The sequence below is a fragment of the Drosophila busckii genome, chromosome 3R, assembly GCF_011750605.1.
Source record: "Drosophila busckii strain San Diego stock center, stock number 13000-0081.31 chromosome 3R, ASM1175060v1, whole genome shotgun sequence".
Classification (NCBI taxonomy): domain Eukaryota; kingdom Metazoa; phylum Arthropoda; class Insecta; order Diptera; family Drosophilidae; genus Drosophila; species Drosophila busckii.
The window spans coordinates 7,032,086-7,058,059 of NC_046607.1; the positions used below are offsets into that span (position 1 = coordinate 7,032,086).

The 25,974-nt window shown below is 39.6% G+C and overlaps 7 protein-coding genes and 1 long non-coding RNA gene across 11 annotated transcripts in view; 5 read left to right on the forward strand and 3 right to left on the reverse strand.

Moving 5' to 3' along the window:
• The window catches only part of LOC108603416 (AF4/FMR2 family member 4), a 98,419-nt gene extending 93,489 nt beyond the window's left edge, over positions 1 to 4,930 (reverse strand). For both annotated transcript variants that reach the window (XM_033294123.1, XM_033294122.1), the window contains exon 1: positions 4,333 to 4,930. In XM_033294123.1, coding sequence (XP_033150014.1) covers positions 4,333 to 4,842 — 510 coding nt within the window. In that variant the 5' untranslated portion in view covers positions 4,843 to 4,930. The remainder of the gene's footprint in view (positions 1 to 4,332) is intronic.
• Positions 4,931 to 5,175: 245 nt separating this feature from the next.
• LOC108604200 lies at positions 5,176 to 5,981 on the reverse strand. The gene has a single exon (XM_017993552.2). The coding sequence runs from the start codon at positions 5,465 to 5,467 to the stop codon at positions 5,186 to 5,188; it is 282 nt and encodes a 93-aa protein (XP_017849041.1). The 5' UTR covers positions 5,468 to 5,981; the 3' UTR covers positions 5,176 to 5,185.
• Positions 5,982 to 13,334: 7,353 nt separating this feature from the next.
• On the forward strand, positions 13,335 to 15,226 carry LOC108602334. Of its 3 annotated transcripts, none has more exons than XR_001915241.1 (3): positions 13,335 to 13,412; positions 14,121 to 14,292; positions 14,365 to 15,226. It is a non-coding gene; the product is annotated as an uncharacterized LOC108602334 (long non-coding RNA). The 3 variants fall into 3 exon arrangements; XR_001915242.1 differs by lacking the exon at positions 13,335 to 13,412 and adding an exon at positions 13,755 to 14,043 and having other exon boundaries at positions 14,121 to 14,299; XR_001915240.1 differs by lacking the exon at positions 13,335 to 13,412 and adding an exon at positions 13,755 to 14,043.
• A 1,554-nt stretch (positions 15,227 to 16,780) lies between these two features.
• On the forward strand, positions 16,781 to 17,132 carry LOC108602718 (small lysine-rich protein 1). Its single transcript, XM_017990873.1, has 2 exons — positions 16,781 to 16,975; positions 17,035 to 17,132. The coding sequence occupies exons 1-2, from the start codon at positions 16,781 to 16,783 to the stop codon at positions 17,101 to 17,103; spliced, it is 264 nt and encodes an 87-aa protein (XP_017846362.1). The 3' UTR covers positions 17,104 to 17,132.
• Positions 17,133 to 17,456: 324 nt separating this feature from the next.
• On the forward strand, positions 17,457 to 19,995 carry LOC108603387 (heat shock 70 kDa protein cognate 2). The gene is made up of 2 exons (XM_017992158.1): positions 17,457 to 17,894; positions 18,166 to 19,995. The coding sequence occupies exons 1-2, from the start codon at positions 17,721 to 17,723 to the stop codon at positions 19,894 to 19,896; spliced, it is 1,905 nt and encodes a 634-aa protein (XP_017847647.1). The 5' UTR covers positions 17,457 to 17,720; the 3' UTR covers positions 19,897 to 19,995.
• Positions 19,996 to 20,272: 277 nt separating this feature from the next.
• On the forward strand, positions 20,273 to 21,952 carry LOC108601669. The gene is made up of 5 exons (XM_017989571.1): positions 20,273 to 20,439; positions 20,492 to 20,746; positions 21,048 to 21,386; positions 21,439 to 21,767; positions 21,828 to 21,952. Exons 1-5 carry the CDS (start codon positions 20,281 to 20,283, stop codon positions 21,916 to 21,918), a joined length of 1,173 nt encoding a protein of 390 aa, XP_017845060.1. The 5' UTR covers positions 20,273 to 20,280; the 3' UTR covers positions 21,919 to 21,952.
• On the reverse strand, positions 21,933 to 23,783 carry LOC108601668 (methanethiol oxidase). The gene is made up of 5 exons (XM_017989569.2): positions 23,674 to 23,783; positions 23,447 to 23,610; positions 22,426 to 23,388; positions 22,246 to 22,371; positions 21,933 to 22,182 (listed from the first exon to the last, which is right to left on the reverse strand). The coding sequence occupies exons 1-5, from the start codon at positions 23,684 to 23,686 to the stop codon at positions 21,988 to 21,990; spliced, it is 1,461 nt and encodes a 486-aa protein (XP_017845058.1). The 5' UTR covers positions 23,687 to 23,783; the 3' UTR covers positions 21,933 to 21,987.
• Positions 23,784 to 24,276: 493 nt separating this feature from the next.
• LOC108601985 (3-oxoacyl-[acyl-carrier-protein] synthase, mitochondrial) lies at positions 24,277 to 25,683 on the forward strand. Its single transcript, XM_017989980.2, has one exon. The coding sequence runs from the start codon at positions 24,320 to 24,322 to the stop codon at positions 25,634 to 25,636; it is 1,317 nt and encodes a 438-aa protein (XP_017845469.2). The 5' UTR covers positions 24,277 to 24,319; the 3' UTR covers positions 25,637 to 25,683.
• Positions 25,684 to 25,974: the final 291 nt, after the last annotated feature.

Here is a 25,974-nt window from a genome sequence, read left to right on the forward strand (position 1 = left end):
ATAGCAATAAAAATAAATAAGAGTTAACAACTTAACCTACATTTTTCGAAAATGTTATAACTGCGCAGATCTAAACACCCAAATCTACATAAATATTAACGCTTTATGCAAATAAACCTGCGGCTTAAAGTCAACATATAAAGCAAGTGGTTGAAAAGCTTTAAAACTGTTCGCTTCCGTTATTGATAACAAGCAAAAATATTTGAAGTACCACAATTAGTTGAGCAGGCAGTCACACAGATTTGAAAACGTATCTAACAGATACGCGCCTGCCTGTCAATCATCTATTCAATCTCAGCGTTTATCAGACATTTTGCCAATCGTTCGTCCCTTTTTCGGAATACAAAGCATAACAGCAACAACTAGAAATTCCCCAATCACAAACGTAAAACGTGTTTGTGCCTTAAGAATAAAAAAAACCAAATCCTGTCGTTGTATAAATTTCGGGACTGCATGCTGTTCAAACTGGCTACGGGTTCGGGTGCGGCTGAGGGTCTGGTCAGAGCCTGTGCAGACGGCTAACGACCTGCCGACAAGGTCTTCGAATATTGTAGGCTGCATTGCTATGGTTTTATGATAGCTTCAAATATATTTTTAGCCTGCGTCTTGTGTTTGCTTTTCTTTGAGCAGACGATAGCTAAGCCAACTATTAAATACACTTCGGCTGGTATAGAAATGTGCATAAGACCAAAGTTATATATGCGATTAGAGTTTTTTTAATTGATTTAAGCTTGTTGCGTCAAATATTTAGTTGCTAAATCGATTTTCAGTTGTGGGGTGCACATAAAAATATGGCGCGTATATAGCAGCATACACATACCAACTTTGATTGCTCTAGCTTTTATAGTTTCTGAGTTCTTGTCGCTCATACAGTCGAACGAGCAGACTAACATGACTATATGCACTCAATTTGTGTTACTGCTCAAGAATAAGAAACTTTTTGTGTTCTGCCCAACAATTTGCCCAACTTCCTAATGCCCTTTTGCATTTTTTTTGTATAAAAAGTGTATCAAAAGAGAGTCAGGCAGGCAGGTCACTTGAACTTGAGCACGAACCCTTGTTCATGTTTAGTTTTGCCAGCGACTGCAGTCAGTCTAATGACTAATCGACCTTGTGGCCCAGTCGCAGGTAGCAGATAAGCAATGTCTCGACTTTAGCAACATTAATATGCACACACACACACACACACACACACACACATGTATGTGTGTGTCTTGCACTCTAATTGGAAGCGATAAATTACATAGCAGACAGTTGCATCGAGTACTTAGTGGCGTAGCCAACGAAGGTTTCAAAATGCAAACAAAAGCAATAAGATATATTAGAATATTTACTAAATTCCATACAAATCAGACACAAACAAGCAGCGCTGACCTTTTTACAGGTTGAACGACTTTCGCTCTCTCTCTCTGTCTCTTGTCTCTTGTCTCCGCTTACAGATGTCAACGCCGCATGACTGTGACGAACGAATTCCGTCAGTTCATCATCAAATGTCATAGCTTTAATTTCTTTTGGCCCACTGAGAAATGAGTCATGTCATTACAACAGCAGCGATTGTAGCTTTAGACTCATCCTCAAGAACTTGTTTGTTAACTAAACAATCTCAAAACAGCCCAAAACTGTGGCTAGGTAAAGCAACAACAGCAGTAAAAACTAAGCAGCTTTCAAAAAAAAAAACTCAAAATGCAGGCAGCTCGTTTCGGTTTCTGTTTCTGTTTTTTTTTTTAAGGGGCTTTTTTGGTAGTTTGTATTTTTCTCAAAGCGCCTTTTTGTTGTTGGCTTTAATGGTTTTGGCTGTGTTGCTGTTTATAGCGGCCTCTAAGCAGCTACACCCATACAAGCGCACACACACACAGACACATACTTGAAATGCATGCTTGACTACAAGCACAATTAGCTGTCTATGTGTGTGTGTGTGTGTGTGTGTGTGGCTTTTTGGGTACATGCCACCTTGGTATGTGGGTCAATTTGAAATGGTTTTTGATTAACGTAAAAGAGAATGAATAGCCTGATAAAAGCAAATATTGCGATATTGATATATTGACAGCTTGTCTTGAAGCGGCAGCAAAAAATATTCAAATTGTCTAAAATTATTAGCCCAAACACTACAAATAGTAATGATTTTTAGCTGATCTCGAGCAGGCCGAACTTTATAAACTGGTTGCATTAAGTAATGAACTTAAAAGTTTAAAGAGAAAGGCGAAAAGTGCGCTACGGGGCGCACGTATTTCGGTTACGAAATGCTGCAGCTTTTTATATGAAAAGTAACAACAGTTGAGCTAAACTTTTCACACAGAGACGAGAGAGAGAGAACTTGTACACAATGCTTTTCACTTTCTTCACAGCTACAAAGCTATAACAGTAAATGTGATGGATGACCAAAAAATTAAAGCCAAAATGCGCAGCGACTCAGTGAGTTGCACTAAATAAACTAAAATTATAAATAAACTAAATTAATGGCAAAGACAATTGGGCCCTTTAATTATGCGTTGTGCATATACAAATTATAGACAGTGTATGCAGAGCACTGGCAACTGATTCATTGGTTGGTAATTAGGCGGCTGACGCGGCGTATACGTCATCGTAATTGAAATGAAAATGCGAGCAACAAGTTTCTCGCTCAAATAACCTTAGAATAAATTGCCCCACGTTTCCGTCACACACACACACACACACACACACACACACCCATGTAAATACATATATACAGGCACACTCCCCAACTAGTTTGGCCGGCTTGCTTGTGTGTGTGTGTGTGTGTGTGTGTTTACGCTATGCCATATAAACAAAAGGCTGTTGCTCAAGTCGAACAGAAATTCAAATTCAAATATATATATATATATATATATATATATACTTTTTTCAGACTGCGTTTTCCTCATTTACATAGCAACAAACAACAATGGCGCATTGTATAAAATATATAAAACTAGCTCGAGCGACCGACGCACGTGAGCATCACATGTTATCTATAGCTAACTATATCTTATATTTATTATTAAACAAACTTTTATGAAACTTTAAGCTCACACACACACACACACATGCACACGCGTTGATTTTTACATATCTAAGCGCAGCTAATGATGAGGTCATATATCAAATCTACTAAATTGGACTAGCTTAAAGCTGAGCTAGAGCTACAGACAGCGTTGGAGCTTTTCAGCAAGTGTTGCTTAACAATTGTGAAGCTTTCAAGTTCAATTTTTGTGCTCCGCCAGTGTCATTTGTAATTGATTGCGTGTGTTACTGATAAAAAAAAATATGTACAGGGTCAAATACTTGGGGCTTGCCAGCAGAAAACTTTAAGCTGATCGCTAAATAGTCGACAATTGTATTGATAAACCACACGGAACAGACACGCGCAGCTGAGTTGGCATTGAGAGTATCTGTAGCTGCAGCTGCAGCTGTATTTGTATCTTTTGTGCATTTGTGTATCTCAAAGTTGCAGCGAATATTACAGATGTGAGTGAGTAAATCAGTGAGAGCGCAGTCACATAACTTTGCATTGCCGGTCTCATCAGCGGCCAACCTATGAGTATCTTTAAGATACTCTATGCCTTGTTGGTTAGCTATTTATGACAGCTATGACGCAATTCATATGTTTGCTATATAAACTGTATATAAAAGCTGCGAACATTTTAAATTGAAACAACTCAACTTGTTTTACGTGTGTCGAGTGTCTGTTTATTTAACCCTGAATATATATCAAACAGCCGAATTCTTGCACGAATTTAATGCTAAACAAATTTAATGCTACGTTGCCTTATTACGACATAGCAATCGTCATTGGGTATCGAAATCGAACGATTCTATAAATGCCACAACGATGCTTCATGCTCAAAATATCGTGCGGGCTACGGCGGCTACTCGTCAAATTGTGTGACGCAATTGCAGCCCAAAAAAAAGTTTTGTAAGATCAGGAATTGAGCTTTTTATGTTGATCAAGCAAATGGCAGTTATGTATCTAAAATATTTATATGTTGACCTTGCTGTTGTTCTGGGGCCTGCAGTTTGTATAGTTTTTATTTAGGCCAAGCCATAACCCAGTTAGCTGCCCCACGACCCTCGCAGGAGCAACAAATGTACATAATGTGCGGCCCCAGCATAAATACATAGACTGCTATACATAAGCGCCCCCAACCCCCAACATAATGGCAACGCCTCTAGCTGGGGCTGACGCTGGGGCTGAGGCTGCTGCTGATTTTAACCTTGACACAGTTTGCCACTTGCTTTGGCTGTGTGGGTGGCGCGCGTAGGTGGACACAAGTTGCAACTGAGCGTCGCATTTTAGTTTTAATTGCATTTAAATCAGTTCGTTTGCACACTCACCTCATTTCCAATTGTGGTTATCTTCACAGTCACCTCATCCTTGCTGGCATCATGCTGCACTACATCGCCGCTCTGCTCGCGCCCATTGTATGTCAAAAATACACGCTGGCCGGGATGCAGCTGTATGCCCATGATCGAGCGAAAGCCTGGACCAATCAGATCCGTTTCACGGAACTCTTTGGTCATGACGTTGCGACGCAAAGCCTGAGCCGGACTTATGTGCACATTGGCTGCGGCGGCAGCGCGTCGAGTCTCGACTATAACCGACGAATCCGGCACCGCCGATTGTGTCTTAAAATCGAAGCGAACTATATAGCGAGTGTCCGCGTTTAGCTGAGCATCCAGATAGGTGGGCGGCGGCATTGGCTCCGGCGGCGTGGCCAATGCCGTGGACGAGGGCAGTGTCTTAACGTCTTGAATGACGCCCGAGTACCAGAGACCGTCTGGACCGGGAGCGCACACTTTGGTGCCAATGATTGAGCGTTTGGGCAAGCGGCGGCCAGTGGACATGTTTGTATTGATTGATTGACACACACACACACACACTACACTAAGCTTGGAAGTGCTGCTGATTGTTGCAACTTGTCAGTTGGTGGTGGAGGGGCAGGAAGTGGGGCGGTTACAGCTTTTAACTGTTTGCGTTCTTGGCTATGAGATTTGCTGTTGGCGTTTTAGCTTGGCTTGCTTATGTTTATGCCTGTTCAATTGTTGCAACTCCAAATTGTGGACTGCAATTTGTTGTCTGTTATAGGTGGCAGCTGCATTTTTATCACTTGGCTTTTGGATTTATATTGCACTTGATTTGAGAGCTGAGCTTGGCAACTTGTTGCACTAAGTGTTTGCTTTAAAGTTTTTAAGTCTGGCAAACGTTTTTGGTTAATTTGTAAACGTTGCTTAGATTGAGCTCGGACAATTTTTTAATTATGTTCTTATGATAGAGCTCCAGGCAGAAGGTAACACGCTGATTTAGATGCTGATTGAACTGCAGACGCTGACGCAGCAATTGGACGGGCGAAGCTTGAGCTTTTGTTTGGGACTGTTGCTGATGCAGTGCATCCAATGTGGCCAACAGTTTCACATGCTCACTCTGCTGCGTTTTATGGCTTTGACTGCTGTTGCGTTTGTGCCTAAGCATAATCCAATTTTAAGCGTTTGAAGCGGCAGCTTGACGGTTACTGGCTACTGCTTTGAGAAAATGGAAATTCAGTTTGAAGACAGTGAAAATGGAAGAATCGAAGTTCGCAAGCAGCTTCTAAGCTTGCTGGCAGTTTGAGGTTGAAAACTGTTCGATTGCGTAGATATGTTAAAAGATATATTGCAATAGTTGTTGTTGTTTTTTCAAAATTTTATTTTCTTTTGTTTACTGCTGATTGCCGTTATATATACATATGCATATGTATTAACTTTTATTTATTGCTTGGTTTGCTTTCACGCTGCTTTCGCTGCCGGTCGTTTCACTTTTTCTTCCAAGTTTTTCTTTCTTTTCTTCACTCTTCACATATACACTCACACACTAACACTAACACACACACTCGCACTGAATACACTAACAAAACGCAAGAGAGCAAAATGGATGCAATCTTCAGTTGCTGTTGTTTTTTTTTCTTGTTGCTGATGCTGCTGCACTGCACTTTGCTTTTGTTATTGTGTTTTATTATTATTTTTATTTGTATATTGTTGCTTGCAATTTGCTGTTTAATAACTGCAATTGTTTGCCTGCGCACACAACTAAATAAATTGGTTTGTTGTTGTTGTTATTATTTTGCTGTTTGCTTGGTTTCTATGATTTCTGGTTTATTTTCGATTGTTCAAAACTGTTTGGCGACTGAACTGGCAAATAAGCGCTTATCGGTCTGTACACGAGTGTTGGCTATCAAAGACTGAGCGAGCTAGCGACGAGTTACAGTTACGCGCAGCGCGATACACACACACATTGAAAAACAAATTTACGCTCTCTCTCTCTCTCTCTCTCTCTCTTTCGCTCGCTTGCTTGCTGAAACTCTCTGTGGTTGTTGCTTGGTTTGTTTTTGTTGTTGCATCTGTGTGTGTGTACCTGCTTGGAAAAACTACATAAATGCATTTGTGTTAGTGTGCATCGTTTTGTAGCTGTATGTGTGTGTGTGTGTATGTTTTTCCTCTTGCTGCCAGCATAATACGTAAATACTTGGATGAGCATGCTCTTGAAAGCGTCAAAAATGCATTTGCCACACATACTAGATACACACACACAAACACACACTCATATATAGACCTCAAATGACCAGCCCAAAATACATATACAGTATGTATGCATAGTTGTCTTTGCAAAGCAACGCATAAATTAATAGTTGTAACTATGTAAAACATACACATATGTTTTTTGTTGCTTGCTAGTGTGCGTGAACCTGAATTGGCATTCAATGCCCCTATACGCAGTTAATAATTAATGTCAATTTGTGCCAATACACAATACACAGCAACAACAAGAACAACAAAGCACGCTTATCAACCTCTACATACATCTATGTATGTATCTGTAACTGTATCAGTGTATTTGTATGCGTGTCTATGACGCCATCAGCAGTTTGCCAGCATAATAGCAAATGTCGACGTCGTTGCTGCTGCTGCGCTGCTGCTGCCAACCCCCTACCCAAAAAAAACTACGCAGTTAACAAAAAGTTAAACACTTGTCAACATATCAACAGAGCGCCGCATATTTTCGTCTCTCTTCAATTTGCTTGTGTGTGTGTGTGCGTGTTTTTGTTTTCCCATATCAACAACAGAGCGAGGGCGAAGAGCGCAAAACAGCTGTTGAGCAACAGCACAGCCAAAGAGAGCGAAACTCAACAGCAGTTGAGCGTTTGCACTTATTATGCTCAACTCGACTTGAAGCTACCCAAACAAATAATCTCTTAAATTAACTTGAAGCTGACAAGCTTGTTTTTATTTTAATATGCGCTAATCCAAAGATTTCACATATACTTCAATACTAATAATCAATCAGGTATGCCAATAAGCGTTTATAATAACAAAAAAATGCATAAATTACTAGCAGTTCTCTTTATTAACCACCACTTTGTTAGCTTTTAAGAAATTGAATTTGATTTATCTTTATTTTTTATAAGCGTATTTTGTTATGGAATAGTTTATAACATTTTATAAAACTTAATAGTTGCGCATAGCCACAGCAAAGGCTAATCACGGGGTAATTGCCGGCCGGTTTTCCGTCTACGTCATGAATTTAACAGTTAAAGAGTGCGCCCTCTTTATTGCGACTGTGTGTGTGTGTGTGTGTGTGTGTGTGTGTATACACATTTGTTGCTCTCTTAGGCTTTCAGCTGCTCACAGCTGGCATTATGCTTTTGTTTACATTCTATGCTGCTGCTGTTGATGTTGATGTTGCTGCTGCTGCTGTTGTTGCTGTTGATGTTGCTGTAATATCGAGCATACATATTTCTGCTCTTTGTAAACTGTTATTGGGCATTGTTGTTGCCTTTGGAATGACCTCTGTAGGCATACACAACTGCGAAGATGGCGTCTAGAGGGGCTAGATCTAGAGTTCTGTATATTGCCTTGATATCTATCAGCGCCAAGGGGGGCCGATACACACACAGACACACACACACACACACACACAAGCAAGCATAAGTACAGCAAACAGAAGCTTCAATGCTTGGTGACATGTTGGGGTGGATTTCAATATTTCGAAGACGTCATTTGCAATTGATGCCCAAATACGCGCTGCGTAATTTAATTGAGAGTGTACACTGTACATGGCTAAACTGATTAGAGAAGTTAATTATTTAGTAGCAAGTAAGCAGCAGCCGCCCCAAATGCACAAAGATGCGTTATCTTTCAAATTCAATTAATCATTTCGTAAGTGAAAATTCCAAAGCGCTCAACAGCAACAAATAACAACAGCAACAGCAACTAGCATAGCAACAACAATAGCAAGAAATTGTGCATATTCAACAGAGCGTTGCCAGCATTTGTCTTTGGCATTACAACAAATACGCAGTTACGAAAATAGTCAACAACAATAATGATTGTGAATGCAAGCGGCGAGTTACAAAACCCAACGAAACGAAAAGAAACGCAAAATGTAAAACCAAAACAATGTATTAGAGAGAGCGAGACAGCAAGCACATTATAGGTGTGAGCGCACACACACATGCAAGCAACACACAGATATGTTACTAAACTGGAAAATAGGTCAAACAGCTGAGAGAGAAAATCAACGAACAGCTCTCGCTCTAATGTTTATCAAATCCAAGAGAGTCTCAAGTTGCATGTGTGTGTGTGTGTTTGTGTGTGTGAGTTCCAACTCAAGAGCGTCAAACTTAACAGCAACATAAGAGCGCGCACATTTGGCAATTAGAACGGGAGTTGCTGTTAACTTAACAGTGGCCTCGTTTTGTCTGATTGGAAAGAGCATAATGGAAATTCTGTGGGTGGTTAACAAAGTTTTGTTCAGGCCCCCAACCCCAAACATATCATCATCACCTTCGACTTGATGGCTTTGACGTATGCTGACATTCCTACAGACCCCAGCCCCCAGCCCCCCACTGCCAATCACACATGCGTGCATGAATATGTGTGTGCGTCTGTTCGATTTGATTTCAAAAATATATAAAATTTTAAACCGGATTTCATTTCAGTTTACATTTTATTTTTGTATTTCTTTTCAGTCTGCAGCAAGTGCCGCTCTTTTCGTTTTGTGTTTGGTAGGGCGCCGTTTTTATTTTCTTTTTGTATTGTTCATTATTGTATTGATGGTGTGTGTGTTACCTTCGAAACCGGATTTTCTATATACATATACATATTATATACCATATACCATATAGCATATATCGCCATATGATTACATTTTAAGCAATTCGTAATTACTAATGCTTCCACATTTTTAAAATAGTTGGCATACCTATTATAAATAAACCTAAACTATCAAATTTTCACGCCAATTAGTTTGAAGATTGAACGTTGGGCTATATATAAGGCACATTTAATCTTGACCTGGCTCTAATTACACGTCAATTGCTGATGAGGGACGAAGGATGCCAACGCTAAGGCCTGCAGCAAATTGCTCTGGGGCAGCTAGTGGGCATGGAATTTGACATGTGGCAGTTACAAGTTACAGTTGCGTGTTCGTTCATTAGAATGTCAAGCTGACTGTTGCAGTTGAACTGTCTGTTGTTGGTTTCTTAGCCAAGGGGGAGTCGCTTCAAATCATAATGTGGTATATCAAGTTGCCAAATAGACGAACCTTACCAGGAAGTGTGGACAAAGCAGTGCAAAAGTTGGGGAGCTGGAGACCTGGCGTAAGATACGCTCAAAAATTAATTATACGGCTCGACGAATCTTCTAACTGCTGCTGTGTTGCTGTTGTTGTTGCTACTGCACCCCAATGACAAAGAGTGTGCGGCATTGTTGACATTGGCATCGTAAATTTTTCGTGGAAAAAACAAACACAATGCGCTAGGATAAGCAAAAGGGAGCTGAAGTCTGGCTGCGTCCAGCTGTCAGATTCGTTATTGTAAACTAAACTAAACAAGCAAGTTGCATGTCAAACAATGATGACAACTAATGCATCGTTCGGCTAATGCCTGGACAACATTTAAACAATTGCCATATCAACTTGCAAATTGGGCTTTTTTTCCATCACATAAAGTAAAGCAGCAGCTAAATTATGTTGACCTACATACAGAGAGTTCTACTTTAGCTTATGTATGTCAGCATATATATAAAGCATATACCTACCCGACAGTTTGGCGACAAAACTGGGATTTGTTGTTGGCGCCTGCGCCAAAAACTTCACTGCAGCTGCTATTTAATTCAAAGTTAGTTATTATTATTTCTTGTTGAAAGTATTTGCAGCTTTGAACTTAATGTTAGTTGCATGCACATATATCTAACATTATGTTTGCATATGCTTGAGGCATTCATCCGACATCTGCATCAGCATCATGCATCAAGGACAAACTTTTGTGTCAAGGGCATCGCGTTACTTGACCTACTTTGCTTTTTTGTCTTCTTTGGTACATGTCAGGGCTGCTGGGGCAAAAGTGGAGCAGCGTTAGGTATACCAATGTGCCCCCAACCCACCCAAGTGCTTTCAAATGTGCTTGGCAAAGCTTGTCAGAAGCATAAAAGCTACAACAAGCTTTTTACCACCATTAGGGTGACTCGTTAGGGTGAATCTGCATCTATGCATACCAAATTCCACATATATTTGGGATGATGCGTTTTGAATATTAAAAATAATATATTGACATAAAAGAAATAAATAAAGCTTTTAAGTAGTAGTAACGGCAATTTAAATTTAAGCTTCCAGCCTAAAAATATGCTGCATTTTTTCTCATGTCCGACTGTCGCACAGTGGACGATTAGGTTTTGTTAGTGGAATCAAATTATTAGCTTACAACATGGGCTAGATATCTTTAATCTATCAGAGAATTTTTTTTTTCTTCATTTTCTGAAATGGATCAAGATGAAAGCAAGTTGGGTTATCAATCTGGGTTATCCGCTACAAAAGAAAAAACATCTATCTAACAGAAAGATAACATAAATACACACCAGTTATTTATCCGATCGTTCTGAAATTTTCACAGAACAAAAACATGTCTAGGCAATTTTGTGATTTATTTCAGTTTTTAAAGATTTTTGTACTGGCTTATATATAGTTTTTTTCGATTTTCGGGGGAGGGGGAGGAAATAAAAAAAATAAATAAAGCCGATAGTGTCCTGGAATATAGGAGGACCTCATATCAAATTTTGTTGTCTGCTCTTATAGAGCTGATGAACGCGACTCATACCGCGGACGGAGGACGCGGCGCGTTGGCGGAATGGCAGTATTATCGATCAGCTCGTCGAGCCTGTCAGGGATATAGTTTTTTTATGGGGTCTGCACGCCTCTTCCCCTGTTACATACATGGAAACTTTCTAATACCCTTTTCCCTGGTTTTTACAAATGTCAAAGTGTCTAAATAACTAACTTGCTATTTATACGTATAGGCTTAGATACAACTAGTAGCTGAGGATTAAGGCAATATCAAAATAAAGTGATTTTTTTTTTTTTTTTATTTTATGAAGAACAGTACATAAAGGTACTTAACACTTCACAATATATAATGAATTAGCTATTAACAGATATGGATGCCCTATGACGGAATTGAACGTAGCAGGATATCTTACTCGACGTCCAATTGTACTTAGCACCTGACGACTAGTCGTTTAAGGGTCTGCGGGGAATAGCCCTCTTGCGAGCAAGCTGGAGTGTCTCACCAGTTTGTCCGCATATCGGCTTGTGTGGCGTCCGATTTGTTCCTCCACTGTGTGCACGTTGAGATCTCTGTGGAGTGTAGAGCCGCGCACATACCAGGGACAGTCAGTGATTTGCCGCAGGACACGGTTCTGCAGCACCTGGATGCGTTTATTATACTTTTATACTAAATTGATAAAATAAAAAAATTGAAAAGGTTATTCTGAAGTTGTGTAAATGTATATAACAGGGAGGTGTATATATTCTTGATCAGGAAGACAAACGACCAACTTTAATGTGCTTACGAGGATATTATGGATTATTATTGTTATTATATTTTTAATATGGATATGATATGTATAAAAAAAAAGCTATATCATATTTTTTATCCACCGAATTCCATAAAAAATACTGATTGCCGCGATAATACTAATACTAATAATAATAATAATAATTAATGGTGTCCAATTATTTTCAACACTTAAGATTTCATGACAATGAACCGTTAGACTTTCAACAGGTTTTCCGGGATCGTCGGTGGCACAAATAACAGAAGTGTGCAATTTCTGCAATAAACGAATAAGAGTCATCTTGGATTCTATTTGTTTAACTATTTTCGTATACCGGCATGTGTTTTCGCAGCGTTGGAAGTCTTGAATCTTTGCAATCACAGTTGAATTTATTGTAAGCCAAATGAGTGATAACATATTCCCTTATGTGCATCAACTCGTATGGATCAGTTAGGTGGTTATAAGTCAAAGTCAAATTGCTTATGTTAGGAAAGAATTTTAGAAAATCCTGCGGAATGTGTTGGATTTTATTCCGTGACAAATCAAGTTGCTTTAATGAATTAAATGGGATCCGATATAGTGCTGTTGGGATTTCCGTAAAATTTTGATATTGCAACGACAGATAGACGGGCTCTTGTGTTCGAACACAGCTATAGTCACTGTTTTCGGAGCTGGAACAGTTAGCAACAACTTCATTGTACTTGGAATAGCTGAAGGTACATCCACAATCATCTACTACAGTATTCAATTTAGAGATACTCTTCACCGGAGTACCCAAAGATATAAAAAAAATAATCGCAATCGCAAACATCTGAAAATAAAGTAGTTTTAATTAAACTAGATTTATATAATATCATAGCTGCTCTAAGGTTAAAAGGTTGTAAAATAGTGTAATCAGCGATTGTTCAAAAACTACAAATAAAACTATTACAACTAAAGATCAATAAAAAAAGCTTTGATTAAATAGATTAGTATAAAGTGCATTCGCTAAAAGTATTATATACTTTTTACGATTTTGATAACAGTTAATTTGAGCCTTCCTGTCTAAACTTTCAGAGAATCACCGTTTACTATTAGTTCGTCGCTATTAGTGTTCCAGTCAAATATTTGTATGTGCCAAGAGTTATTCATCGATTTCAAAAAGGAAAATCGTAGTAACAGATTAAGAGTGCAGTTTTAAGAAATATTTAATATTAAATATACATTAAAATTTATTATTAAAAGTATTTATAAGTACAGTAAGTATTTTATATAATGGAGGTAGGAAAACATCAATGTTATATTATATAAAATACTGTACTGAAGGGTCTTCGTATTCGTCATGGAAATTGTTTCGCAATGTTCAGTTATCAGTAATTTAATATATAATATTTTATATTATAAGAAACATATATGTATATGTGTATTTATTTAAACATATATAAGTAAATTTAAGATGATTAAAATGCACATTGTATACACACTTTTGATTTCAGTCAACACTATATGTCTCAAGTAAACACATGTTCTACTATGGTTACTTTAAATTTCTGGAAGCTTCAAGACATGAGTCAGTGAGTACTAGCACATAAACTTAGTATGAATTCAATATAAAAGTAGATATAAGCCATTAACAATAAATGCATTTTCAACGAACTAATTGTAAAACCAAGAAATTACATGAATAAGATCCATTACATTTAGTTAAACTCTCTAACTCTCTGTAGACACCTAATATTATTCAATATGAATATAAAACCAATAAATTAATTAATTAATTACTTTTTCTGCTAGGACTTAAAAGTTTATCGTTGTACTATCCATATTGTTACTCAACAATAACTACCGTATGGTACCAAGACGAATTGTGCTTTTGCTAAACTTTCTAATCAGATATCAATTAAGTTATAAAAATGTAGAAAATGCCTTGCATTATCAGTAAATTATCAATGCAACTACAAAAAGCGCATTTAGGTTGAGCAAGCCGCCGCTGTTAACGTCTATTTATTCGATCGGGCTAAAATTTGTGGCATCAGTCAAAATGACAAGATTCTCTTACAAAATTGTAGGAGTAAATTGTTTTTGTGGGCCTAAATCCCTTTTGTTTTCTATTTGATTTGGAGTGTCTAACTCTTATAGTTTCCGACTTCTTGAGATACAAGTATATACTAACTTTATGGGTTCTGCCACACCTCCGTTGTTCTGGTATATTACACTCGCCCAACTTTGTGATACCCTATTCTATAAAACAAAATTATTTTAACGCTTGTTTTTAATTTCAGCTCTCTTGCTTTTAAACCAGACCTTAAGCCAACATTTTTGACATTTTACCTATTGTGCGTTGTTCAAATTTTAAATTATCATAATCTACAAGGACATTCAACTGCATAGTAGCGAGAACTTCCATTCCTGTTTGCAATGTCGACTCTTGGATACCATCAAGGCATTTGCATTGTTAGTGGTAACTACTTTGTCGCTTTTAATTTGCTTTATAAACATTTAAATAATAAGCATCTTGATTTTTAGGCACATATGTTACGGCTACAGAGACTTTCGTCGACACACATATTATATGATAGGAAGCTGTGAGCCAATCGCCGGCTTATAATCGCCAATGGAAAACCATGAATATTCGCAGAGATGGGTAAATGCTACGGCCACTTACATTTAGCATAAAAACGAGAAAATACCACAGCTACATTGGTCAGAGCGAGTTCTTATTGTTAGAAGAACGAGCTGGTGTTATAAGAATCTCAGAGCTAAGGACATTCGATCAGCTGAAAACAATCAATATGCAGCGAATGGAGAAAGTTAAAGGAACGGACTTCTACTTATACTGGTTACTGTCCTTTAAAATTAGACAACATGAAACCTAGCTAGCTGAACTAGTTCAATTGTAGTATGTATGTACTATAATTAGGCTTGTGGAAAATAATATACTTATGACGTTCTTCACCAAACTGGATGAACTAATGAGCTAGGATTCGAACTTCGGGTTTTAAATGAGAATAAGCGATATCATATCATATAAAACTCTGCTGCTATTTTCTAGCGCTAGAACATCGCACAATTTACAATGATCCCTGTAATTTGCAAGAATACAACTTTTATGTACATAATTGCTCTTTCTCCATTGAATTTTTGGAAACAGTTTGCTGAAGTAACTTTTAAGGAACTTCAATTCTTGAACCTCCTGCCTCATTCAACGTTATGACGTCAACCTGCAAATCTGAACTTTGCCCTGATACCTTATATTAGAGCCTTAAGTCGTAATATTTTTTATTCCGTCGATCGGCAAAATACTTAAGTTAAGCTACATGCTCATAAACTAAGCAATGTCTGCCATAAGATATAAATTTTAATTCATATTTATGTATTTTTAAGTAACACGGCAAATATATAATGTAAAGGATGATGAAAGGTTATGTTTTCTTTGTGTAATTTAAAAAAAGCTAGTTACTTTACTTAATTAGTACTGGTGCTATTAAAATATTTAGTATTTATAATAAATATTTACTTACTTTTTCTGCTATGCAGATATTAACACGTTTAGAAACCATTGAAAAAATATGGGCCGACTATATTAACATATATACGAATGTTTGTATGTAATACATACTATGTATGCGGTTAGAGATCGGAGTTATGATGGGCATAGTAGCTAGTTCGATATACGTTGGAACACAATAAGTGTTTTTAAGTAGCATATCAATCAACATTATAATAATGTAAAATTCGTCTTTGCAGTTATTTTATTTAAGTAAACATTCAAAGCTATACGCACATACATAACATTATTTAATTGATTCTGCGATAATATCGCCGATAGTAAGCTCCACTTTTGCAAACTGATCAATTCGAAATGCGTTGTCCACATTTTTAAGAAGCACATACGGAAAGTTGGGCGCAGCCGACATCACGTTGCCCGATACATCAAAGTTCGGTGCAGTCAGCCAGAATAAATAAAAATGTCTCAATTGCCAACCAAGTTTATTTGAAATTGGTCTATCAATTAAATAATTATTTATGCTTAACTCTGAATACAATGAGTTTAATAATAACTAGCAGGACTCCAGAATCATACAAAATTATTTGCTTTTGTCATTTCCTGTACAAAGACCTCAATTCTATCTGCTGCACTTTTTTGTTATATATACATACTAAAAATATATATTAAATAAATAAATAAAATAATTTAATATTATTATATATGTATGTTAGACACGGGTATTTCAGGCTAGATATAGCAAAAGTATTTTGCTGTTATCCGATCGTTCTGAAACTTTCGACATCGGTCAAAAACATGATAAGGCATATTTGTGATTTATTTCAGATTTTTAAATATTGTTTAATTGCTAAATATTGTGGGTGTAATATTTTTTTCGTCTTGCGGCGGAGGGGGCGAGAGGAAATAAAATAAAAGCGATATGTCCTGGATATAGGAGCACCTACATATCAAGTTTGGTTGCTCTAGCTCTTATAGTTGCTGGGAAACAGTTGCTCATACATACAGACAGACGGACATGGCTATATCGACTCAGTTTGTCTTGCTGATCAAGAATATATATACTTCGTAGGGTCTGCCACGCCTCCTTCTCCCTGTTACATACATTTGCACAAATTCATAATACCCTTTCCCATTTTTTTACAAGAATGTCAAAGTGTATAATGACGTAAAACATTAAATTGGAAAATGGCTTAAATCCTTATGCTATCAAAATGTTATCTACGCCAAACATCAATGCGGAGTGGATTGATTCGTTGATTTGGTTTGTAAGGATTTTAACAAACATTTCCATTTCGTTCGAATCAATTCAAAAGAGCAGTCCGACTGCGCCACAAAAGCTTTTGAGCTGTCTGTGGAATGTAAGCTTTTATACGTTGCCATGCTACGTTGTATTTAAATCGATTAAACAGTGTTATCAGTTTTAAAAAATTGTACATGCCTCCAAAAAGCAAAAAGAAACGTAATAGCAAAGACTCTACATCAAGCAATGGTGCCGAAGGCGAGGATAAGAAGAAAAAGGATGGCGCTGGGGGTGGTAAAAAGAAAGGAGGCGTGGGCAAGTCTATAGGTTGTGATATTTTCAACGATGCCGCCATGGACAATGCCTATTATGTTTGTCATAATGTGCAGGTGAATAAAAAAAAATATATATAACATAAAATATTCATTTTTATAAATTTCATTGCAAGGATGTGCTTAAGTCGCGTGGATTCTCCTGGCCGGATGGACAAAAGAAGAAAAAGAAGGGCAAGCGCTGATGAATGGAATTTATTTAATTACTTTATGCTACATCAATTTTAATTACCCAAGATGTTTCTTAATAAACAGCATAATAACCAAATATGAAAATATCACTTTATTTGGTAACGTATTTTATGTCAACTAAAAAACATTTATAACAAAAAATAAACCTCGTGATGTCAGAAAGATAACAAAAGTTCAAAAGAAGAGGTTAGATTATTAAAGTAATATTTATATAATTTAAATATATGCAATCTAGGCAATTTTGCTGTTCCATCTATAAATTTTGAAAAGTATATTTTTTATGCCTAAAGTGAATGCCCGAGAACGTAGTAAACACAATGCCAAACGTCAGCAGCGGCAATCACTTTCTAGAACAAACGTCAGAATCTCCAAAGATTGTCGAAATTGTCGGCGTGTGAAAATTCAGTAAATATCGACTCGTTTTGTAGAATTGCCCAAAAATATAAGTAATACATTTTGTGCAAGGCAAGCGGCACCAAAAAAAAATATTGCAACATTCAAAGCTCAGTGAGCGATCGATTTAGTTAGACGTCAGCAGCAGAAGCAAAAGCAGCAAAAGCAGCAGCAGCGGCAAGTGAATCATTCAAAGAAGCAAAGCATTCCAAGAAAAATGGTCAAAGCACCGGCAATTGGCATTGATTTGGGCACCACCTACTCCTGTGTGGGCGTCTGGCAGAACAATAAAGTGGAGATCATCGCCAACGATCAGGGCAATCGCACCACACCCAGTTATGTGGCTTTTAACGATACGGAGCGTCTCATTGGCGATGCGGCTAAGAATCAGGTGCGTAGCTAAGTCATCATTACCAATTATGGATAGCAATGAGTTAAGCAAATATAATAAAAAAAACAAACAAATTTCATATTATTGCTGATAGCTAAGCAATTAATAATTTTGATTATTATTTTAAATATTGAAACATATTGTGCAGAATTTTCAACTGCGAGTGCCTACTGTTTATATATGTAAATAATTTAGCTGATTTATGTATATAAAGCGGATGTTCCACAATTTAAAAATAGCAGCTGACTCATGCTCGCGTTTGCCATTGCAGGTGGCTATGAATGCCAAGAATACGGTCTTTGATGCAAAGCGTTTGATTGGACGCAAGTTTGATGATCCGAAAATAAAGGAGGACCTCAAGCATTGGCCCTTTAAGGTGGTCAGCGATGGCGGCAAGCCCAAGATCGAAGTGGAGTTCAAGGGCGAACGCAAGCGCTTTGCACCCGAGGAGATTAGCTCCATGGTGTTGACCAAAATGCGTGAGACTGCCGAGGTGTATCTGGGTGCCAAGGTGAAGGATGCGGTGATTACGGTGCCAGCCTATTTCAATGACTCGCAACGTCAGGCCACCAAAGATGCGGGCTCCATTGCGGGCTTGAATGTGCTGCGCATTATCAATGAGCCAACAGCGGCTGCCTTGGCCTATGGCCTGGACAAGAATCTCAAAGGCGAGCGTAATGTGTTGATATTTGATTTGGGCGGCGGCACCTTTGATGTCTCCATACTCACCATTGATGAGGGCTCGCTGTTTGAGGTGAAGGCCACGGCGGGTGATACGCATTTGGGTGGCGAGGATTTCGATAATCGTTTGGTCAATCACTTTGTGGAGGAATTCAAGCGCAAGCACAAGAGCAATCTGAGCAGCAATGTGCGCGCCCTGCGGCGTCTACGCACCGCCTGTGAGCGCGCCAAGCGCACATTGTCCTCCAGCACGGAGGCGTCACTGGAGATTGATGCGCTGCATGAGGGCATTGACTTCTATTCGAAAATCTCACGCGCACGCTTTGAGGAGCTGAACATGGATCTGTTTCGCTCGACGCTGCAGCCGGTGGAGCGTGCGCTGAACGATGCCAAAATGGACAAGAAGGTCATACACGATGTGGTGCTGGTGGGTGGCTCAACGCGCATACCAAAAATACAGCGCCTGCTGCAGGATTTCTTTGGCGGCAAGCAGCTCAACTTGTCCATCAATCCCGACGAGGCGGTGGCCTATGGCGCTGCCGTGCAGGCTGCCATAATGACGGGCGTGGGCAGCTCACAGATCCAGGATTTGCTGCTGGTGGATGTAACGCCGCTGTCGCTGGGCATTGAGACCGCTGGTGGTGTCATGACCAAGCTGGTGGAGCGCAATGCGCGCATTCCCTGCAAGCAGCAGCAAACCTTCACCACCTACAGCGACAATCAGAATGCGGTGACCATACAAGTGTACGAGGGCGAGCGAGCCTTGACCAAGGATAACAATTTGCTGGGCACATTCAATTTAACCGGCATACCGCCAGCGCCACGTGGCGTGCCCAAGATCGATGTCACCTTTGATCTAAATGCTGATGGCATACTGCATGTCAGCGCCAAGGACAGCAGCACTGGCAAATCCGAGAAGATCACCATAACCAACGACAAGGGCCGTCTGTCCAAGGCCGAGATTGATCGCATGTTAAGCGAGGCTGAGAAATACAAGGACGAGGACAATCAGCAGCGTGAGCGCGTGCAGGCGCGCAATGGCTTAGAGAGTTATATATATGGCTGCAAGCAGGCGGTGGATGAGGCACCCGCTGGCTCATTGGACGAAGCTGATCGCAGCAAGGTGCGCGACAAGTGCGCCAAGGAGTCCGCCTGGCTGGATGGCAATACGCTGGCCGACAAGGAAGAGTATGAGCATCATTTAAAGGAATGCCAGCGCGTCTGCACGCCCATCATGACCAAACTACACGGCGGCGCTGCTCCAAAGGGCAAAGCTGGCGGCAAATCCAGCACCGGACCCACTGTCGAGGAGGTTGATTAGGCGACTGTATTTCGCTACAAATGAACGCGAACGATTGTATTAATGCATATGTATGTATTTGGAAAATGTTTAAATTAAAAGTTCATTAAGCAAACGCAACAAGGCGTATACTTAATATTGTAAAAGAGGGGGAATTGTATTTCAAGTTTGCCAGAACTCTAAATAAATTTAGTAAATAGTAAATTTGTATTTATTTATTTAGCGCTAGATTAGAAATGAACTTTAATTTATACACCAAAAATCCAAAAATTAGGCGCTCGAGCAACCCTCGCCTATGCATACCCATTGCTTCTATTAAATTAGCATAGCCCATTAACACTTGATTTGAACTCACAGCTGAGTCGATTAATTTAATGTACTTGCAGTTATACAAAAGTAGTTGAAATGGTTGCACCCAGCAAGATCTTTAAATATCCTTTGAATCGTATACACTGCTCCAAAATATTGCACAGCTTGCCACATCAAAGCTGCACCGAGGCTTTCATCTGGAATTTGTATCGCAATCATGTGTCGAGCGCTAAATATTATTTGCCAATTTTGTTGGTGTGTAAAGTGAATTTATATAAACAACAAATATTAATTAATATTTTGTTAGTTTCCATTGGTGTTTAATTGGCGCAAGCGCAGCAAATCTCGCTTGTGGTGCACTGTAAAGAATTATGTGCAAGTTTGCAGTTTGGGAGCTCACATAAATGCGTTAACGTTCTATCTGATGTGCATATTTCGTCATTTAAATGGACGTTTTGTTAAATGCTATACGCCGTTTATATCCTGCTTTTTGGGATCACAAATCATTTGGCTGGCACCCGGCAAAGTTCAGCTTTTCTATGTGACGGGTATAACACATGCTGTAAGTTAAACTGAACTATTCGGATATATATATTTATTTTTTATAGGAAAGAGAAATTGGAAGACAGTTGGCAAAATAGATTGAACGTATCATATAAATTGCCAAATTTATTATATACAATAATAGACATATACCCTAGATCAGCTGCAGCTTATTTTAAATTGTTAAGTTTCAAATACTCTAGGTTTAGTTAGGCTCATATACTCTAATCTAATTTAGCTTCAAAATCGCGCTTTTACTTAAAAGTATCAAAGTGTATTAAAAAGTCGGTTAAGTTCGCTCTCAAGCTTTTTCCTTACAGGCCATTGAGGGCGCAATGCGTCAGCTGAATCTGCGACTGGTGCATTCAGGAGCTGCTCAAACGCTGGTGTTCATGATCTGCTCCTTGCTGGTGCTACAACAACAACAGTCCTTGGGCTACACTGGCTTTTGGTTTATACGACCACGCCCATTGACAAGTGACTACCATAAAATGCAGAATAAGGCGCGACTCAAGCAGGCACTAATGGAATTATTCAGTTATTTACAAATAGGTCTAGCTATGGATGCTTTGCATGCAATACTAACGCGAAGCCAAATGCTGCGAAAATTGCAATTAAAAACAACTGGCTTTATGCTAAGCTATATGGGCATATATAAGGTAAGCCGCTTTGCTAACTTGGCTATAAGATTATTAAGCTTATAATTTGTAGCTCATACAATGCTTGTTGGCAAGCAGCTTGGGCATTAAGCCTGCAACTTTACTTGCTGCATTTTTGAGCGGTGCTGCCTTCGGTTTTCCCAAACGCATGCCCTTAACCCTTATGTCGCTCGCTGTGGTTATTGCCAGTCAAGTTGTGTGGCAAAAGTTTTGCAGCTTAAACATGAATAGCAATCGTATATTGACTTTGCTGCAGCGCATACCCTGCTCACAGCTTTTAGTGCCCTTCAATCTGGCCTATCTGGTGCACATTCTATTATTTCAACATCATGTACTAAATGGACTAGCAAATGGTTTTATAAATGGCACCTGCGATAAAAAGTAAGTATGCTTAAACAAATTTAAAATTTAATCCAAGGCTTTAAACTTTTTTTTTTATAGCGCGCAACGTGTTTACGAATTTATATTGCAGCCAGTTGAGACTATTTTGAGCACAGCTAGTAAAATTCCTGATACACCATTTTTGTTCTAAAAGTGTGCTTAAATAAATGTTCATTTAAATTTTATTTTGTAAATTCATTCAAATGTGCTTATAACAAAATTACTTATCGTTGGCTAGCCATATATCTGAGGTGCAATCTCCACCAGGATAGCGCATTTCATGCGGCAAAGTTGGTCCATAGGGCTCCTTTCCAAAGTCAACCAGAAAATCTTCGTTTAATTTCATGCCGCCATTCACAGCATCAACATCGATCAGCACAACATGTCCACCCTTGGAAACCATTTCAGGATAGAACTAAAAATAAGCAGCAACTATTAGAATAGTTCGTTAGTGCAAACAATAGCTTAGCTCACTTACCTGCTTATCCCAAGGCGAATAGAGTGAGGATGACACATACAAGCGTTTGCCATCGAGAGAGAGTTGCATCATCTGTGGACCGCCTTCCAAGCGACGACCCTTAATATAACATGGTGGTGGTCTTTCCTACAATATAAAACATTGAACATTTGTTTATAACCAATAATGCTGCGCACTTACGGTCCATTCCTTGTCTTCTTTAACGATCACATCGGTGAGATCGCTGCAAATGGCGCCACCTAAGAACAACTGCGACACAAGCTTTGGCTCCTCTGGGTTTGTTATATCATATTGCCTCACATCGCCATGCAGCCAACAGTTGACATAAAGAAATTTGTCATCCAGCGAAATAATAATATCGGAAATCATACCGCCCATCTCAGCGGCCGTGCCTGTGCCACGATCCACTAGTTTTCGTGGTATGTCAATGACTTTCTTCACCACAAACTCATCCGAGTCGTCCTTTTTCTTGAAATAATAAACAATTGCGTTCAAGCCGCAGCCAACAAAACCATCGGGACGCTTCGGATTATGCATAAAGCGTATTTCCAAGGGCGTAACGCCTTCAAGTCCAAGATCAACAGTTTGATATAGCGTCTGTGTGGACCATTTATAAAAATTAATTCTGCAGCCGTACTGCGACATATCCTCCAAGTCCTCAGTGTTCCAGCCGCGTCGGAATTTATTGGGCGCACCCCACTCAGACGACGCCATAACATCAAAATAGGGCTGATACCAGAAGTCATAGCCGCATATCGCTTTGCGTTCACCTTTAGTCCAAGTGCCAACGCAATTGAAGTCGGCATCAAATAAAATGAACTCTCCCTTAGCATTGCCCTTGGCGTCGCCCATGGTAGAGATCATTATATTGCCATTAGCTAGGCAATGCGTCGTATGCGGTGCAGTGACATTGTGACTCTTTAGCACATCGCCATCGATAACCTTTATAATTTCGGGCTTGCGCGGATCAGTGACAACATCCAAAATATAAATAAAATCTGAGTTCAACGAGGGCAGCACCAATCTACTGCGCTTTGGCACAGTCTTGGCGTTTTTGTCCACGTAGTAGCAGCTGGAGCAGGCATTCCATCCAGAATGATGCAGCTCGTTTCCTTTTCTGTTCGTAAAAGTGCGATGAACGATCTGCCAAATCAAACGACAATTAAAGAAAATCATTTTAACCTTTGCTCGCACTAATTACCTGACAGTAGGTGGGACTTTCGGGATCAACATCGATTGTGGCAAGATAATCGCCGTGGGGCTCATCCACATTGGGCTGTATGGTTACCGTATATAAAAGTTTCTCTCGCGGACCATTTTTCATAGCATCCAGCGGTGTTGCATAACCGGGACCGTGGCAACAGGCTAGAGCATTGTGGAAAATTTTTGTAAATAATTAAGATTTGATATGCTTGAACTACGCCTTACCTTTTTCCGACATTCTCAATTAAATATTCCTAGCACGTTACTCTCGATCAAAGAACAGCAAAACACTGACACGCGCTGGTACTGCACACTTATACTTATCATCCGGTTTTTGAGCGTCAGCTCTAGAGAAATCAACAAGTGTATGCATGTGTGTGTGTGTGTATGTATGTATGTATTGACACACGCCTAAAAAAAACAAACACGCTCTCCCGGCTTTATTTATAATCTGCACTGTAAGCGTGTGTGTGCATATTTTTGCGTAGAATTTTATCAACAAACAAACGATTGTATTATTGTTTTACTATATTATATTATTATTGTTACTATCTCTTATCATTTTTAAATAATATGTACATGCATACATACATATGCACACATTTATTTAGACACTGGACTTCACTTTTGCAAATATATATACATATATATGTATCTATATTTATGCCTTTACATTTGCATACAAATGTTAGTTTGTGTTTAAAACCATTGTTAGTTAATTAATTTTTAAAACTTTTGGCCAGCTTATTGCTTACACGAGCTCATCGCTATAGCAAATATCTGCCGACGATCTGGCAGCGCTCTGTCGCCAATCAGCTGTGCGCTGTTGTTATTACCGCTAAACTTGTTACGTAGCGTTTGTGTTTACAACATGAGATTCTTTTTATCACAAATACGGAAGGTATCTACACAAGCTGCGCGTCGGCGTGTGGTGGTCACAGGCAGTGGCGCCATTACACCATTGGGCAACAATGTCGGCGAATCTTGGCAACGCTTATTGGCCGGCGAATCGGCCATTAGCCGACTAGGTGAAGAATTCAAGGGACTGCCTTGTCAAGTGGCCGCGCAAATACCCAAAGAACGACTACAGCTGGATAAACATCTGAGCAAAAGTGACATAAAGCTAATGAGTCCCGCCACACAGCTGGCTGTAATGGCAGCAGACGAAGCACTAGCTATGGCACAGCTTAAGCCCAGTGAGCTGAGTCCGGAACAGCGCGAGCGTTTTGGCGTCTGTGTCGGCATGGGCATGTTCGATTTAAGCGAAGTTTATGGCGCCTGGCAGCAGCTGCAGCGTGGCTATAATCGTGTCAGCCCCTATTTTGTGCCACGCCTGCTGCCCAACATGGCCTGCGGTCACATAAGCATGCGACACGGTCTACGTGGACCCAATCACTCGGTATCTACGGCTTGTGCTACGGGCGCGCATGCCATTGGCGATGCATTGCGTTTTATACGCAACGGCGATGCGGATATAATGCTAGCGGGCAGCGGAGAGGCTTGCATAGACCCACTCTCGATTGCTGGCTTCTGTAGACTGCGCGCACTCAGCACCTCGTTCAACGATAACCCTGCCATAGCCTCGCGACCCTTTGATAAGGCGCGCGACGGTTTCGTTATGGGAGAGGGAGCGGCTGTGCTGGTTTTGGAAGAATTGGAGCATGCTCAAGCACGTGGTGCGCCCATATTGGCAGAACTCTTAGGTTATGGACTCTCTGGAGATGCGCATCATATCACTTCGCCCAGTGAGGATGGCGCTGGCGCTACGCTAGCCATGTTGCGTGCGCTCAAGGATGCAGACGTAGCTGCGTCGGATGTGAGCTATGTCAATGCGCATGCTACGTCCACTCCAACTGGCGATCGCATTGAGGCACATGCCATCAAACGTGTGTTTGGCGCACATGCTGCCAACGTATTTGTTTCCTCCACAAAAGGTGCGCATGGCCATCTGTTGGGCTCGTCAGGCAATCTGGAAGCTCTGTTTGTGGTGCATGCCTGCGCGGATAATCAACTACCGCCCTCAATCAATGTGACTGATCTGGATGTGGACATCAATGTGGTGCAAAAGGCTTGTCAGTGGTCCGAGTCGAAGCATGAACGCCGCGTTGCATTGAAGAACTCATTTGGCTTTGGTGGCACCAATGCCTCCCTTTGCATTTCGAGCTTTACGAACAACTCAAATTGTTAGCATTGTTTTGTTATAAATAAATACATTGTTGTGTGTAAATATTTTTAGGAAAAATGTTTAGTTTTAAAACTTTATTTTTGGAAAACTTGACGATTTCGTGTCCCCCTTTTGACCCGCCCCAGCTATGTCAGTGTTTTGTTCTCTATTCTGTGTGTATTGCATACGGATCTATAAAAAATGTACTGTATAATCGGTATTTAAGTATATAGAGATATATCTGTATATTGTTGTTTATAGCTCGGTTTGATTTGCATCTGTTGCTTAATAAGTTTTGCTGTTCAATTGCTTGCTGGTCTATTTTGTTCTGACATAAGTGCTAGGTATTGGGTTGGCTTAAC

Coding starts and splice junctions, on each gene's coding strand:
- LOC108604200 (XM_017993552.2), bottom strand. CDS start 5,467: ATGCTTAGGCACAAACGCAACAGCAGTCAAAGCCATAAAACGCAGCAG.
- LOC108602718 (XM_017990873.1), top strand. CDS start 16,781: ATGCCTCCAAAAAGCAAAAAGAAACGTAATAGCAAAGACTCTACATCA. Junction 16,976..17,034: donor ATGTTTGTCATAATGTGCAG/GTGAATAAAAAA, acceptor TTTCATTGCAAG/GATGTGCTTAAGTCGCGTGG.
- LOC108603387 (XM_017992158.1), top strand. CDS start 17,721: ATGGTCAAAGCACCGGCAATTGGCATTGATTTGGGCACCACCTACTCC. Junction 17,895..18,165: donor GCGATGCGGCTAAGAATCAG/GTGCGTAGCTAA, acceptor TTGCCATTGCAG/GTGGCTATGAATGCCAAGAA.
- LOC108601669 (XM_017989571.1), top strand. CDS start 20,281: ATGGTTGCACCCAGCAAGATCTTTAAATATCCTTTGAATCGTATACAC. Junction 20,440..20,491: donor ATTATTTGCCAATTTTGTTG/GTGTGTAAAGTG, acceptor ATATTTTGTTAG/TTTCCATTGGTGTTTAATTG. Junction 21,387..21,438: donor GCTATATGGGCATATATAAG/GTAAGCCGCTTT, acceptor TATAATTTGTAG/CTCATACAATGCTTGTTGGC.
- LOC108601668 (XM_017989569.2), bottom strand. Junction 23,389..23,446: donor AAAGTCCCACCTACTGTCAG/GTAATTAGTGCG, acceptor TTGATTTGGCAG/ATCGTTCATCGCACTTTTAC. Junction 22,183..22,245: donor ATTCGCCTTGGGATAAGCAG/GTAAGTGAGCTA, acceptor GCTTATTTTTAG/TTCTATCCTGAAATGGTTTC.
- LOC108601985 (XM_017989980.2), top strand. CDS start 24,320: ATGAGATTCTTTTTATCACAAATACGGAAGGTATCTACACAAGCTGCG.